This window comes from Fukomys damarensis, unplaced genomic scaffold (genome assembly GCF_012274545.1).
Source record: "Fukomys damarensis isolate Sample0158 unplaced genomic scaffold, DMR_v1.0_HiC HiC_scaffold_16, whole genome shotgun sequence".
Taxonomy (NCBI): Eukaryota; Metazoa; Chordata; class Mammalia; order Rodentia; family Bathyergidae; genus Fukomys; species Fukomys damarensis.
The window spans coordinates 38,326,174-38,344,530 of NW_022900928.1; the positions used below are offsets into that span (position 1 = coordinate 38,326,174).

Consider the following 18,357-nt stretch of genomic DNA (forward strand, 5'->3'; position numbering starts at 1 on the left):
TTCTCCATTGTTGGTGGGAGTGCAGACTGGTACAATCACTATGGAAGTCAATATGGAGATACTTCAAAGAGCTGGGACTAGAGGTTCCATTTGACCCAGCCATCCCTCTGCTGGGTATCTTTCCAAAAGAATTAAAAGAATCATACTGCAGTGATACATGCACACCCATGTTTATAGCGGCACAGTTTGTAATAATAGCTAAAACTTGGAAACAGCCCATCTGTCCATCAATTGCAAACTGGATAAAGAAGGTGTGGTTTTTCTATAAAATGGAATACTACTCAGCCATAAAGAATGAGAAATTAGATTCATTCATAGGAAAATGAATACATATTGAGGATATACTCCTAAGTGAAATAAGTAAGTCACACATGTGTAAATACTGAATAGTTTCTCTGGTGTGAAAAACTATAATAGTACACAAGATCCCTAATGGGATAATTAATAGTGCGAAATAGGAAGAAAAGGGCTAAAGATGTAGGGAAAGTGGGAAGGGTAGGGGAAAGGCAATAAGGGAAAAGAAAAAATATGAGAAAATGAAAAAATGGAAATAAAGCATTTGTAAATGGAGAGGGGAGGAAGAGATGAAGGGGGGGCAGGGACAATGGGAAAAAATGAGAACCAAGACCTGTCATGTGAAGGTACATGATCCCAGTTATGAATGTAACTGTATTGTATACCTAGATTGTACCAATAAACTCAGTAAAAAGAAAAAAAAAGGTATGATACATGTAACCCAATCTTACATAATTCAGAAAATAAGTGCATGCACATACATACACATATCATTATACAAGTATAGGAAAAATGTTAAAAAGTAGTGATTCTCAATAAAGAAGTTCTCTGAATATTTTCCCAACATTTTCAGAAGTAAAATTATTTCAAAATAAAGCCATACATTTTAAGTCAACAAGCTGGTTGAAGTATCATATTAAGTTCTTCATCTGAATGGAGTGAAGCTAATTTTTCAAGCCCACAGCCAGTATTCAATATAATGAAAAAGAATAAAAATATTCAATAGAGAAATGGGCAAAGGATACCAAAATGCAGTTAACAAAGAATGGCATGGTAAAAGAGAAAGGGTGCAGGGCTCAATATCACTATTTAATTAACCAATATAAAATTTACATCTAGTAACACATTTTTATTAAGATGGAAGTATAGTAAAGAGGTACGTATAGCTGTAGCTTACTCAATAATTTTTCTTACCTTTTATAAACAGTAATTAGGAATTTTCTATGAAAATGTTTAATACATTTATTGTATGATCTGCTTATTCTAAGAATTTATTTTACAGGAAAATTTACTTAAGAATTCAACTATATGTAAAAGAATGGTCAATGTATTGCTTTTATAAGACTAAAACAATTGAACTAAATCAAATGTACATCTAGAACATAATTCTATTTCCATTCCTAAAAGTGAGATAAATCTGTATGTACAAACATTAAAAATGTCTAAAAAATATTGTGTGTATATGTTTGTGAGGGAAGAAACCTTTAAAGAATATGACCCAATTTTTATGTAATTTTTTACATACCATCATACACAGACTTATTTCTATGTATAGAAAAGATTAGGTACTATCTAAGGATATTGCTCAGTGTTAAAGTGCTTGCATGGCACATACAAGGCTATGGGCTTGATCTTGAATACTGTCAAAGCCTATTACTTTCATTAACATAAAAAATTATTTTAAATGGGGCACAATGGAACATGCTGGTAGACTCAGCTACTCAGGACATGAGGTAGGAGTATCATTTGAGCCCAGAAGTTGAGCCCAGAAGTTCCAGGGCCAGCCAGATAATATATTGACACCACATCTTAAAACAAAACAAAATTAAAAATCTTAATAAAACCCTTTTATACAGAAGTCCTCTCCAAAAGTTTTAATCTACTTGTTTTTGCCATAATATAAAAAAATTTTAATTGCAGTCATGCACTCAACTTATACCCTATATTCTTTACTTTTTTTCATTTACATAAGCTGATATATATATGCATGCATATACATATACGCATTATATTTGTGTATAATGTCACTTTTGTGCTACTACTTAGTTCCCACTCAATTATGACTCCTCATTTCAGTCAAATAAACTGTGTATAATCAGAGGATAGTCTTACCCAATTAAAAAGTTTTCTCTATTAGACCAAAAAATAAAACGTCATCAACTATCCTTAGTCTCAAAACCGGCCTTCAAACTGGGAGGGGTGGGTTAGTATTTTTAAAACATATTATTCTGAAATCTACAAATATCTTGAAGATAAGCTAAAAACACTTTAGAGTGAAGCATCATTAATAAAAGCTCAACTAGAAAATGGCTTACTGGACAGGATATAGGGGTTAAGATTGCCAATAGGAACCCCTCCACTAAAATCTTCTCCAAATATCAAAATAAGTACAATTTAGTTTTTATAAGTTCCAAAATACCTCCTCATTAATTTGGAATTATCACACAGAACATTTGAGTTCAGCTTTAAAATTTCCTGTATAACTATGTGATTACTTCTACATTTTCTTTAACATTTCTATTTCAGTTTAATAATTTAAAATTTCAAGAGAGCTGCAAACAATATATCAAATGCTTCAATCTCTGCGATGTTTGATTAGCACAGCAGCTCAAAAAGCTATTCACCAACATATTTTTGCAGATGCCAAATTCCCCTCAGGACAGGTCTTCAAAGCTAAAAGGGACATCACTGCCCTTCAAGAATCTCTTTGGTTGCTTTTTCCTGAGGAATATCATATATTCCAAGAAAAAATGCTGCGTATCAGGTATATGAGCACTAGTTGTATCATTCATGTGACTACTCCATATGTAAAGATGACTACTATTAGGATAAATCAAAAAACTAAATTCATCTCCATTCAATAGTAAAAAGGAATTTTAAATTGAAAAAAGCTCAAAAGAAAATCAAAGATCCTCACACAAAAATATTCCATATTTATGTACTAGAAACTGAAGGTATTAAAAATGGCAGTAGTCCCTATCATCTACGCAATCAAAGAAATCCTTGTAAAAAAATCCCAGATGTAAAAACTGACAAGTAGAACCTAAAACTTATACAAATATACAAGGTCTTCCAGAAGAGACAAAACAATCTTAGAAAAGAAGAACACAGCTGGAGAACTCATACTTTCCAATTTCAAAACCCACTACCAATGCAATAGTAAGTCAAGTCAGTGTGGTACTGGCATAAGGGAAAACACAGATCATGTAACAGAACTGAAAATCCAAAAATAAGTCTTTACATTACATTTATGGCCAATTCGTTTTGAACAATGGCAGTAAGACCACTCGATGAGAAAATAATAATTTTTTCATAAAATAGTTCTTGGACACCTGGATATACAAATAAAAAAGAATGAATTTGGACCCATGCCTCATAGCGTATACAGAAATTATTTCAAAATAGACTTTAAAAACCTAGATATATGGGCTAAAAATATGACGAATTACTTTTTTAAGACATGACAATAAAAGTATAAGCAACCAAAGGAAAACTGAAAAATGAACTTTATCAAATTTAAAAACTTTTTTTTCTTCAAAGGATACTAGCAAGTTAATGAAAAAAATTTCCAAGGTGAAAGTATTTGCAAGTCAAAATGTGATTAAGGAACAGGTGTCCAGAATACACAGTCCCTCTCTTACCCATGAAGAATTAGTCCCAAAAATCCCAGTAAATGCCTAAAAACACACATAGTACTAAACCTGTAACTGATGAGCAGGTAGGTGACATATAACAACATGGATATACTGAAAAAGGAGATAATTCATACTCAGGACAGGGCAGGATGGCACAAGATTTCATCAAGCAACTCAGAACAGTGCCCAATTTGAAACTTAAGAATTCTGCTTTAGTAATTCTCCATTGATAATTTCAGATCACAGTTGCCCAAAGACAACTAAAACTACAGAAAGCAGTAAGGGTAGAACATATTAAAAACAAAAACCTTATCAATGATGAAAAAAACCTAATTTTAAAATTAGCAAAGTATTTTTCCAAAAAACATACACAAATGGCAGAGAAGCATATAAAAAGATACTAGCCATTAGGGAAATGCAAATCAAAAACCACAAGATATTACCTCATACCCAGCAGGATAGTGACAAATAACAAAACAAACAAAATCATACAATAACCAGGTTTTTTTTTTTTTTTTTGCAAGATTATGAAACTCACACGCTGCTAGTTTAAATATAAAATGGTTCAGCTACTTTCAAAAAGTTTGAGTTATTAAGAACACTGAAAGTGGGCCGGGGATTTAGCTCAGTGGTTCTGCTGCCTACCTTGCAAGCGCAAGGACCCAAGTTTGATCCCCAGTACCAAAAAAAGAGAAAAAAAAAGTTATGTCCAAACAATTCTACTCCAAGGTATACTCATACACTCAAATAAAGGGAATTAATAACCAAGTATTTTAAGATGTTAAAAAAAGATAATCCACATAAAATCTTATATACAAATATTCATAGCAACATTATTCCTAACAGCCAAAAAGTGGTAACCATTCAAAAGAAATAAAGTCCTGATTCATGCCACAACATATAAAACCATGTTTACACCTTCAGGAAAAATATAGCATGATTTTTTAAAAACAGTGTTACCCTCGTATAGGGGACCCTAGAGGATGTCATTTTTCACAGGAAACCTGTTATACTGCTGGACCTTAGAGAAAAAAATGAAAATGCATGTGCAGCAATCTCAATGGACCAAGGTTATCTAAGTAACAATTCACCAAACTAATATTAATGCCTGGAAGCTAATGGTCACCACTTTGGGCACCTCTTGTAATTATAGAGGCCAAAGGTAACTTGTATTAGTCTCACATCTCAATAAATTTAATATTTAAATATTATGCAAGTTTTTCTTTTCCTGAAGTGTGTATACATTTTTTTGGCAGACTCTGCATATACTACAGCTTAAATATTATGCAAAATGAAAGAAGTCAGACACAAATATCCATATAGTTCCATTTCCATGAACTGTCTATAATAAGCAAAGTGACGGGCAGAAAGTAGATTAATAATTGTCAGGGTCTGGGGAAAAGGAGAATGGAAAATGACTACTAGCTATGAAGTGATGAAAATGTTCTGGTATTATATAATGGTAATAATGTTGCACAACTTCATAAACACACTAAAAACCACTGAACTGTAGACTTTAAAGGGGTGAATTTTATATTATGTAAACTAAGCAGGACTGTTACAAAAATTTTACAAAACTTTTTAATTCTACTACAAAAAGATACCTGATATACATTATACGTCAAAAAGAAAAAGTGTATAACTCACCCTCTCTTCACTTTCGTGAAATCAAATGCAACTTGTCTGTATGAAACTGCTTTTTCATTTAAATATCTACTATACCGCCTAATAAATGTAGACATATCATATCCTATAAGAAATATAAAAAGTTTTCATAAATGATTACTCTATTTACCGACAAAAGATCTATGTTATTCAATGATTATACCAACTCAATTTAGTGATGGAACATAATACTATGTATCAAATTCTCTAGGGGTTCACATTTTTAAAGTCAAGTACATCACTTACAACTTTTTAATAACCTTTTCTCTTAGAATTTCACTAAAACAAGTCAGTTTTGCTTCTGATCAGAACATGTTCTCTTATTCAAGTTACTAACTTCAAAACTCAATTTTATCACCAGGCAACTTTTAAAAATTTTACACATGTGAAATCACTAGACGTATATTATTTAGAATGACCATAAGTAATATATGCCAATCTTATAAAAAGTATTGCCCAGTAAAATGAAATGACAATATGCAACAATAAGATATAAGACAATTCTATGGTCTTTTAAAAAACTAAATGAATGCATATATCATTGTAACATTTTCTTTCATAATCATATAATCTGAATACTTCAGCAATATAAAACCTCATTATTTGAGATTTCAATATGAAACCCACATTATTTTAAAAATACTAAAACTCTGTATTTTAGTTATTGTCTGGCTAAAGAAGTCTATAAATTTTAGCTCCTTACTGAAAAGTAGGTCCGTTTTATTTTAAATCATTTTCATCTATCAAATTTAGCCTTAACTGATCACGTTACTTTTAAATGACAGTATCAAAACAACTAAAATATATAATGTGACTGGATTTAACATCATTACCAATTCATTTATTCAGAAAATATTCACTGAATGCCTACTTTAAAAAAATCAGTGAACTGGTCATTACTGGAGAAAAAAAATCAATAAACAAAATTTTAAAAATCATGACCTTATCCTAATCTAGTGTCCTATCTACTAGTACAATTTATACAGTATTACAATTCACTTTCCTCAGCTCTTTGGTTCACACTGTTCCCTTTATTGTACCTAATCTTCTCTGATGGAGGAAATACCTCTCATCTTCCAAGATTCAACTTCTCTGAAACATTCTCTTAACCCTTTGGGCTCCCTTATTATTCTTACCCCAAATACAACTAGTAGCTATAAGTTATATAGCATGTTTCTGCTAGTCACTAGAATTTTATTCATATGTCTGTACATCCACTATCTATTTAAGATGCCTTACCCCACGAGATACAGCAACAATCAAAACTACTTTTCAAAACCATCATTAATTTACATATTTTAGCCTCCCTCATCTTTATCTTTGTAGAAAGAGTTTAAAAAAAAAAACTCTAAAATTATGCAAAAATTATGGATAAAATTCTTAAAACCTCATCACTAAAACTGCTTGATTTCCATCTTAAGGAAATGGGAATTCAGTAACTAATAAGATAATAAATGCTCACCTTAGCTAATAAAACATGTATTATTCCAAGTACATTTCTTGGAATACAGCATAAAATAATGTGATAACAGTAAAGTAGATACTTATACAGTGTTTCCTGTTTGTCAGGCTATGCTCTAAGCACTCTACATTAGTTATTATCTAGGTTAAGACTCATGACATTCATACTGGGTAAGGACTGTCATTTTCCCTGATTTTACAAGTATGGAGAGGTAAAGCAACTTGCTTAAGTTCACACAGCTGGTATAGATGAGAAACAAACCCAGGCAGTCCAACTCAAGAATCCATGGTCTCAAATAACTACCTGTACTGTTTATAAGAGTGTCAAGGAAATTAAAACAATCTTAATCTTCAAATTAAAATATTTTTCCCTACAACTTTCACTAAAACATGAAATTTAAAACAGCATATATTCTAAAAGACAGTACAATTTTATAGTAATCATATGAGGTTATGCTTTTCATTTTCTATAATTAGAAAGCTGTCCTTACCTTGTAATCCACTTTTATCCAAAAAATTGCTTAAGTTAAACAATGTGTTTCTTGAAGCCAAATACTGAATAAAACGCTGGAGAAAAAAAATTTTATCAAATTAAGGTATTGCCATCTCACAAAATCTAATTTGAAAATTAATAGAAAAAGTTATAGTTAAAAAATTCCATTAAGTTCACAGTTTAAATCTCATTTCTATTAGTTATGAAACCTAAAACTATAATACATTTTTCAATAGAATATAGGAATTCATTAAAGCCTAATGCCTGAAGTTATTAAAAATATTAAAGTCAAAATAATAAAAGTAGGCAGTTTTAAACTAGAAACAGTAATTTTGGTTTTACGACAAAGTAGTGGTGGTATTTTGAAAACCAATTTGTAAACTGAAGACTCACGTTTTGCCATTACCCTAAAATAATCTCTTCCAAAAATCATTAAAATATCCTAAGGTACTACCAGTATGATTTTTTTGTAGATTGATAATATTTTTTAATCTTTGCATTCTATAAATGAACATGTTTTACTCTATCAGACCATTTCATTCATATCTTTAGGGATAACAGATCTAAATTTTCTTAGTCCTTTCTATATTTAATATAGTATTTAGCTGCAAAGACATGGTTTTAATCAAGTTTTGATTATGTTTCTAACAATATCCTTGTGATACTCAAAATGGTACAGTATTGAACACCATGCCACCAATCTGGCAATTAGTTCACAGATTTTAATTTCGTATTACATGAGATAATGTGGAATGTATCACCGCAAAAGTAATTAATAGAATGGTAAAATTATTTTCCCCATAGTTTTTAACATTTTATAGAAGAAAATTAAGAGGATTAAGTTTTAAAAACTACAATAATGCTTACATACAGCAAGACACAAATAAACTTGGCATGGTCTTGTTGCTCCCAAAAGGCAAAATACTGATATATGTTGAAGCTAGATAACAGGTATATAGGCATTTACTTCACTATTATATAGCATATGTTTGAACAGGTATATAGGCATTTACTTCACTATTATATAGCATATATTTGAAATTTTTCATAATAAAATATTTAATGGCTCTATACTTTTTTCTAAAATTTCATCTGTAATTTTTTTCTGCATTTTCATTTATTAATAATCTACAACTTATGCTGTAACAGGTGCATTCTAAGATGTTTAGTAACAGCCTTGGCCCTTACATATCAGATACCAGCATCCGATCTGGTTGTGACAAATACTGTCTAAAGAGGGAAAAAATTACTTCTCTTCCTCGCGCAGTTTCAGTACCACTGTTCTACAGTATTCCAATACCTACAGCACAACTGAAACCTCATGCATACCCTTCTCATAAGCTAATAACATCTGCTGATGGCAAAATTTAAGAATCGTACAAATTAGCATTAAAAAATAAGGAGAGAAAAAAACATGCCTTAGCTGAAGGCTAATTATACATGAAATTATCTAAAAAACACACTTAAATGTGTATCTCCTGTATGTCAACTATATGGAATAGCAGTCACTGTTTTGCCTTTATCAACATTTTTGTCTCTAACACTATCACCTTATCTACAACTTCTGAAACCCAGTACTGAATACTTTTTATCTAGCATTGTAGTTGGTTATATTAGTGGATTTTTTTCTTTTTAAAGAACAAACTGTACCCCTCCAAAGAAAAATACATATAAGCCTAAAATTTTCCAGAATAAATGACCACAATCCTAAGTAAACACATTCTTCATGAAAAATAGAAACTATCATCGGAGTTAAGACCAAATGTTCTGAGTTACATTTAAACTACTACATCCAAACATTTCTACTAGCTCTATAAATTGATTATAAAATTAACAAGCTATCAAGTAACATATACCCTGAAAATAGTTGTATCTGTTGACTTAGTAATCAATCATATCTCAGGTAACATTCCTGGAAGTCATTTTAACAATTAACAACTATTAGTAAATTGCTCCATGTGATACTACAATAATGAACAATTAGCAAACTATATTTCCAGCACATAATTAAGAAAATTATGGAACATAAAATTATGTAAAGATAACAGAATAAATATATGGGAATACTTATTTACAAAAGATTATACATATATATTCTAAATATAATGTTTTATCTCAGTTGTGGTTATACTTATTAAAAATACAAACACTTGGACAATGACCAGAAGAAACACCAAAATGTATCAACAGTAAATATGTGCTTGAATGATAAAGTGGTTGTGGGTAAATTCCTGCTTTAATTCTAAAAATTAATAATGATGCATTGGTATTTGTCTTAGAACTTGTGTCTTATTGTTTGCCATTTTGAGCAACAAAGTCTTTAGACAAACCTCTGATAAAGAAGGCATTCTTTAATTAGTCTCAGCAATATGTCATTTTAATTTTCAATCTCACAAACTTGAACAAGGTAAAGTATTTCCACAGACAACCATATGAAATCAAACAAAAATCTGCACTACAATTAAAGTGATATAGACAGGTAGTCTATAACTGAAGACTGCAGTGCTGCTTTTGGAAATCATTTTTGAAATTATCTTTGCTTTCTGATCTCATTATTGAAAGCTTCTATGCTCTGACCCACTTTATTTTCTAGTTTACAGGCCATCTTTCCTCAAATGGCAGGGCCTACAAGCATATTTCTTGCTAAGCACCTTACTCTTTTTAACTATATTATTCATTTGCTGAAATCAGTATTCAAGTTTCAGGGAGAGAAACAAGTTGAATCATCAGTCATCATATCAATACACTTGTTAATCAAAAAAATCTTACCTCATTTCCATACACCATCAAATGATGAGTTGTAATGAGAGATTTGAAGACCACCACCCAACTACTGTTTGTAGTTCTTTCAAATAAACTGTCTGCCAACTGTGGGATGTTCACATTCATCTCATTTGTGCACTGAATTAAGTCTGTAACAAAAAATTTTAAGATAACTTATTCTCTGGTTTTAATTTATTGTTAATGCCAAATTCACACAGTAACATGAAAAACCTAACAAAGTGGAACAAAAACAGCCAGTTTGGAGAATTTGTTAAAAATCTTTTAGGACACCAATTGAGACTACCCAGAAGTAGGTATTGTTTAGGACTCATAAATGATCAATACTAGAAAGTAAATCAAACTACCTTATGATGCAATTTGCCATCAAGCGCTTCATTCATTTCAAAAGGAAGCGCTTCAAAGCCTTCAGGAACTTTTAGTTATCTTACTACTCATGGACTTGTAGAGTTATAATACTGGTATTATTCATACTTTTAACATTAAATTTTTATATAAAATTTTTATTTTAAAATTACTTTTGAATATATCATTCATAGAAAAGCACAAGCAAGCTAAAGGTCAATACCTTATTAATACCTGCCCTAGAGTAATATGTTTGCACAAACTGAAAGATAAAAGCAGAAATGTGGTCTATGATTGGATTAGGATTGATTGATAAAATATTTCTCAGTCTTTTCAGTTTGGCTGAGTCAGCTTAGGTAACAGTTGATATTAACTAGCCAATGCTAATATAACTGAAAATGGGGATGTTTCTTACTGCATACATTTCCAAATCAAAAATAACTCAAACTGTAATTTAATATTACTTTGATAATATTAAAGCAACAGAAGTTCTAATTTCACATTTCAAACTTAAAAGCATTACTATAAAGTAGTATACTACTGTTTCAGTGCCAAAACTAATTTTAAAAAGTTCTTAATAGACCTAGAGTATTATATAATCTGCTTAAAAGATATCACTGGCAAATTCAATTCACGAAATGCAAAATATAATCCAATTTAGAAAACTAAGAGGGACAGCTTTACTGCTTTACTTTTAAAATACGTGTGAAATATAGTATCTCAGATAACTAGCATAAAGATGAAAAATTTTGTTATTCATGACAACAGTCAAGTAATTTTTCATTTTTAATATGTAGTTCATAAGGACTAAATATAAATTCAAATGAGCTAATCTGATTTGAAATGACAATGTAACTAAGAATATTTTTCTGCTTACAATCCTACAAATTGTTTGGTTTGTTAGGTCTAATTATACCAAGTGACAACTGCATTTAGATAAGCAGGTACCCTGGCCAATGAGACTTCAAAAACAAAAGCACACAATAGAGAGTCCAGAGAAAAATAGAATGTTAAGGCTTTCACAATTACGCACTACTTACAACAAAAGCGAAATAGTAAATTCAAGTTGGACGGGCATAGTTCAGCTTCTGAGAGTAAAATCTGGAATTTGATTGCTGTTTTTTGAATCTTCATAATACTTTACACCCATCCTAAGGTTCTGAATGTAATGCATTTGCCTTATTTCAAATATAATTGATTGAGGGTAAAGTCCTCTTGTTTTGTTCATTTTTAATCTTTCAGAATTTCATAACAGCAGTCAAAGTTCTGACTTGATGTGTCCTAATTACAAGAAGCTATATTCCTGGCTTCTCTCTTAACCCCATATTTAGCTTTATATACCTAGATTTTTCTTCTACATTAATCCACAAAGTTATTTTGGTTGACACAGCATCAAAAGTAATTTTATTCCTCTGAATCTCGTGTTTTTGGTTTATGAAATTGAACTTGTTATAAAATTTGTCACAATACTGCCCAAAGGAGCACCTATTTCTGTGCATACTGATATTTATGTATCCCCAAGATCCTATCAGTAACCAAGTCCTTCTGATTCTACTTCACAAACCTCCAAATAACGCACTTTCTCCTCTTTATTCCACCACCATAATAAAGCCAAAATTCCAATCTTATTTAACTAGGGAATATGCACCACCTATCCTAGAGGCATTAGGAAATTTGAGAGGGGGAATTATCACACCATCTGATGGGTAACTGATATTATTATCAAAGAAAGGTTAATATCCCGCAATAAACAACAAGTACTCCATAATTGAGACTTTCCTCAATGAAAAACGTCAATCTGACTGGCTTCCATACTTCTTGATAACATCTGATTTGGGGTCTCACCCAACCCACACCTCCAATCATTCTCAAAACTGGCCAGAAAATGACCAATGACACAACACTATCACTGCCCTAACCTAAATGATGTCCCTACTTTCTATGGGGACAACACTTTCTGTCACTGTCAATATTCTCCTTTCATCTTAACTCTTCTACAGGCAGCGCAGACTGATGAGGAGTGCTGGAGCCACGTGGAGCTAGGCTACTATCCCATCCCCAGCACCCCGGCCTCCAAGCAGTGCAGCAGTCCAGAGAGGAGTGAAGCCCCACAGCCCTACAGTATCAGCCCAGTGCCTGCCCCACCCCCACCCCACCTTTATGGTTGTACTGGTACCTGGATGCACATCAGAGAGGTACAGGGGGCCATAAAAGCCACTGTACTGAGCTCCAGAAGATAGAGCAGAAGTGAACAACAGAAAGACGGCCTCTCTCAGGCTCCTTGGTAAAAATTGAAGCCCAATGGAAAAGTGAAGAGAATCTCTGCAACAAAGGCACACCAGACCACAGTGGTTGTTGTCCTTCCTATTATTATGAAAATGAGAGTGTCTCCAAGTCACCAGAGACTCAAAACCTAAAACCAAGCTATACCTGGAAAATTGAAGTATGAACCCAATTAAACCAAGGACAGTACCAACAACAAAAACAGAAATGAGAATACATTTAAGCAAGGCACAAACACAGACTGCCAGCTCTCTAAAGGCCAAATTCTTGGGGAAACAAGGTGGAAAAGTCTGACAATTAACAACCCACATCTTGAACTGATAGCACAGGAAATAAAACAGATGAATGAGGCTCTAGGAAAAAATCAAAACAGAAATAATTTCCCAGATAACTACAGAGATGGTGAGCAGAATGAAAGACATGATTAGAGAGTCTAGATCAGAAACAGATTGAAAACAAAAACAAAAACAAAACACGAGTTCAGAACCATGTAGAAGCCATGAATGCCCACATAGGAAAGAAAAGGAATCCATGAAACAGATTCAAATAGATATCCAGGAGATAAAGAAAACTCTATTGAAAGTATACACAACAGACTGACCCAATCTAAAGACAAAGTATCAGATATAGAAGACAGAATGGTGGTCAGTGACCATGAAAAGAGAGATCTCTTAAAAATAGTAAAGAACCATGAGAAATCAATCCAACAGCTCCTAGGTGATATATCTTACTCTTCACATGTAGAACCAGTTTCCAATGTTCTGTGATGTACCTTATTTCATTCCATATAGTTGACTTACAATCTTTCCATTCCTGTTCATTTTTCAAAAAGGTATTTCCTTATTACTCTCGACTTCCACAGACTAAGATACCTTCCAAAGATACTAAAACTGGTACATAATTCTAACTACTGAACTATTCTTCTACACTAATTACTTCCAAATCATTCTCTTCCACCATAGACCTTAAAGTTTACAATAAATTTTTATTCCTTATCAGAGATAGGAATAGACCCTGATTTTAAATGAGGGATTTAGAGCTCAGTTTTAACTAGTGTGTATGTGTGTGTGTGTGTGTGTGTGTGTGTGTGTGTGTAAACACACAGAGAGAAAAGTGTATATAATAATGCCATATACTATGTGCTATGTTTATAGAGTACAGATATAAGGTACAGCACATGTGTCTATATACACATATTTATACTATGTTTCCTTTGTAATCTGTTCTTGCAGATCTGCTTCAGCTACATTACTATCTTCCTTTGCAATGTCTAACATAAGCCAAGAATTGCTAATTCCAGTGTTTGACACTGCTTATTTTTCAAATTTCAAATTAAAGGGGATACAACAAATGAAAAATTTTCATTGTAATAATTACCAACTATAGTATGCTTAGAAATTACCACTTAAAAACTAAAGGATACTGGCCAGAGAAAAGTAGCTCAGTGGCAGAGTATTTGGTTAGCATGTGCAAGGCTCTAGATTCATTCCCCAGTACCACTAAAACAAAATAAAATCTGAAGAACTCCAAAAGCTAAAAAATAATATTTCACATAGAGCAACATAGGAAAATGAATTCATGCTGGGATTATGAATCTGAAAACATCAAATGCAAAAGCAAAATTATACAACTATTAGGGGAGGCTATTAAAGTTATACAAACTGAAGTACATACTCCACATAGTATCTTTTTTTAATGTACTAATATATTTTGTTTTAAAAACTAGTCTTCAAAATTGTTCCATGCAATTTACTAGGTGTCATTATAAAGTTTTAACATGCTTCTCTCAGGGGAAACATTTCCATTTTACATGCTTGATGGAAATATAAAACAATGCACTTGAAAACAATTATAAATCAATAATGAATTCTTGGTAAGATATGGCTACACAGTGTCTTCTCACTGAGCCACATCTCTAGACAATTTTTAAAGTTCATTTTATTCATTTTCACCCCATCATCCTTTGCCCCTGCCTCCTCACTAGTTTCACACTGGGAGTAGGGTTAATATGCCTATTTTGCCCATATCCAAACCTGTCCCTACCAGAGTATCTTTTTTTATTGGTAGTACATGTGTGTAGTACATAATGTTTATATTTCATTGTGGGAAGGTGATACGTATACACAACACTTCTTAATTCCTTTTTTTCATTCTCTTTCCTTTTCTTTCCTCTCCATCTATCCATCTCTTGATCCTTTTGTGTGCATGCATGTGTACGTATTTTCAGTACATCATGTTTACACTTGTGTGTGGGTTGATACATGTAATCCCTTTTCTTTACCCATTACCCTTTCTCTCCCTCTACATCTCTTTATCCCCTTCCCCCTTTCAGAAAGATCTATCTTAATTTAGCAAGTCATTTTCTCTATGCATTAATTTTTCTTCTGTACAATGTTTCTATATAGTAGTAACTCAAAAATCTTTACAAGTTTCAGCTCCAACTACTCAAAAGGAAAATGTTTTCCCCATCTGACCAATAGCAACTTGCTCCAAATAAGTCATAGATATAATGGGAATATCAATAGGCACTGTTATCTCATGCTCAATCCAGAAGACACCATTTCTTTAAAAGGAAAAAATTAAGTAACAATTTTCCTTAACAATCAAAAAGATACCAAAATAATAATCTTCTATTTTCTTGGATTTTCTTCTATTTTCTTGGATTACTTTGACAATATAAAAACTGCACTACTTTCTTGATTATTAAATATTACATCATATTACATATTTCACCTCATTATGCAATACTACGAGATGAACTAATACATGGAACAAGTTTCCCATATATTAATTCACAAACCATAGTGAACAAAAATAGTTAAGATTTGGTTTTTAAAAATTACAAATTCTGTATTTGACCAAAAATAGAAAACTTCCCAAGCTATGCAGCAAGAATACAGTATATGAAGCTAGTAAAAACCAATTTCTAAAGGAACTATATCCTTATTCCTGTAATGTTATGAATGTTTGCACCTCCATTGTCATATAGCATATATCAGGTTTGTAATATAATTCATCCCACATCCACCCTTTGAATCATATCATGATTAATGGCAGAAAGGACAAGCATGACATTCCTTTATTTCCTTAAGAATATGAGTAAGTGCTGAGACAAGAACATAAAAGTACATAGTATCAACAGCAGAGCATCTGGTGGACACCACCCCAGAAGTTTATTAGTATTTTCAACAAATTCATGGTAAATGAACCTTACAGAAACTCCAGACCCCACAATGACTGCATAAAGCAAAGTCCTATCTTACTAAGAAAACTGCAGCTATGGGGGAGAGAGGGAGATCAGCCTTTTAGCACAGCTAAGTATGTCATTTTTGTCACTGTTTTCTGCAAAATGAATACTGACTCATGTATAATAATTAAGAAAGGTAAACATCATTCTACAATTTGGTAGCCCTATGTTGTATTTACCCTAGTAATTAAGCAATAAGCTTTTCGTTCATTAATTGATCAATCTTTTTAATTGCTATGTAAAAAGAGAGAAGTTCCCTTCCTAAAAACTAATAGAAAAACTTTTGTGAAGTCTTCAAATACTCATTATCTGGCTATTTTACACAAAGTTCTTTTTTAAAAAAGACACAACATCCTAAAATGACCTCCACCAATCAATATTAGTTTCAAGTGTTTATTAGGGCTCCCTTAAAAGAAATCAACTTAAAGAAAAAGTAAAAAATTTGACATAGATGCAGTTAATATTTTTGAGGATATACCACACAGTTGCAAATACTGGGTTCCTTCAGAACACTTTAAAAAGCAACAAAATAAAAAGTTATTTTGCAGATATCAGGAATATACAAAATGACTGAAAGAAGCAGTGGTACAAGAATGGATGGCTTATTCCTGGGAAAAACTTTCTAAAATAAGAAAACGCTGCATCTGAAAGAACTTACACAGATGTTATACAATGAAAACTGAAGATGTAGATGACCAAAAAAAATACTATTCTCTTAAGATATCTTTGGTAAAGTAGGAGTCAAATATTTTTGTGAGATACATATGAGTTGGTTAAAAAAAATTTTTTTAAATCATATTTTATTATAATTTTTAATGTGTATCATAATGCATTTCAATATTCAGGCTGTTTCATCTATATCCCTATCATTTGTATGTCTGAATGGGTAATGGTAAATAAAACATAAGTGAAAGCTTGCTTTATACTTGGATTTGCCTGATATTTGGGTATATAAAATATATGCTCATGCAAGTGTATATGCATTCCGAAAGGCTTTCAGTGAGACGAAGGATGGGCCACAAACCTTCAGATCTCTATTGTATTTATGTCATTTTTCTGGAAATGCATGCAGTTTAAATCAACTGTCTGATTCACTTATTGAAAAATATATAGATATACAAAGCTAAGAACTCACTTTCTTCCTACTAAAATCAGCAAATGCTTGATTCACTTATTGGTGGTAAATACCTAGATATAAGCTGAGAACTTAGAATTTCTCTCCAACTAAATTGAGCTCCTTAAATGTGAAGAGAAACAAAGCTTTACAACTGTGTAGGGACTGTCATCTACATATATGGTTTTCCAAAGTGGCATCAAGGAGAGATTACTTTTTAAGGGAGAAGCAAAATTTTCTAACCCCAGCTTCATACTCCCTTAACTCATTTTACCACAATTAGAGTACTTACTACACTTAATTACACTTGCTGGCTTATGTACCAGTTTCTCCCATGAGTTTGAGCTTACCAAAAACAGTATCATGTCTTTCTCATAGTTCTACTGTTGACATCTAGCACAGGAGGCCTAAAATATTTAATCAAACTAATAAATGATAGTGGGGGGATGTGGCTTGATGGTAAAACACTTGCTTCACTAGCAAGTGCAAGGCCCAGGGTTCAACCCTCCTACATCACCACCATCACCACTGAAATATAACACAGATGTATATAAAAGTAACAGTATTTAGTCTAAGCTTTGGTGCAATGACAATTTGGAAGAACTGTGTCAGCAACTGAGAGAAAGCAACTAACTGCTTTTTCATATTCTTGTCTCACCACTAGTGTGAGATACTGTAAAATGCTCTAAAAGAAAGCCTCTCTACTTCAAGGACAGAACATAGGAAGAATATATTTTTTAAAAATGTGGCAGAGAAAGGACTGATAACCTTTTTTATAAGTGGTAGAAGAAAGTTGAACAGAAAGGAAAACATAGAGAATTCAAATGGAGTGAGGTACACAAAGCCAGCAACTAACCACGTTAACTAACATCTGGCTGAAATTGAGCCTCTTAAGTCATAGATCTTTATTAAGTCAAATATAATGAACTGTTCAAGCTTCAATTTTAAACCACAAAATATGTAGTATTAGTTAATAGAGCTGTTATGTAATCATCTTTAAATTTAAATCACCAACATCTTTTGCAAATCAGCCCAACCTATCAAAATTATTTCTTCAAAGATTTCTTTGCCCACTAATCTGTCATATAAAAAAAAATTACAACAAAGTCATGAAAATGTTCTACAGTAAAACACTTTGGCATCCTCCCAAAATTCACTGACACTGACTTACATGTTCAAATGAAAGTCACCCCTGCCCCATTATCAAGCTGTTTTAGCTTACAAGGTAAGCATAGCAAGCATGAAAACCTCCAACAGATGAGTGTGCGTTGGTTCTCTGAATTCCTACCACAAGATGGCAGGCAGAACAGGAAAAACA

At 32.2% G+C, this 18,357-nt stretch overlaps 1 protein-coding gene across 12 annotated transcripts in view; it reads right to left on the reverse strand.

Moving 5' to 3' along the window:
* The window catches only part of Picalm (phosphatidylinositol binding clathrin assembly protein), a 100,922-nt gene that overhangs the window by 59,441 nt on the left and 23,124 nt on the right, over positions 1 to 18,357 (reverse strand). For all 12 annotated transcript variants that reach the window (XM_010633738.2, XM_010633745.1, XM_010633743.1 and 9 more), the window contains exons 2-4: positions 10,039 to 10,181; positions 7,268 to 7,343; positions 5,298 to 5,400 (exon numbers count right to left, since the gene is read on the reverse strand). In XM_010633738.2, coding sequence (XP_010632040.1) covers positions 5,298 to 5,400; positions 7,268 to 7,343; positions 10,039 to 10,181 — 322 coding nt within the window. The remainder of the gene's footprint in view (positions 1 to 5,297; positions 5,401 to 7,267; positions 7,344 to 10,038; positions 10,182 to 18,357) is intronic.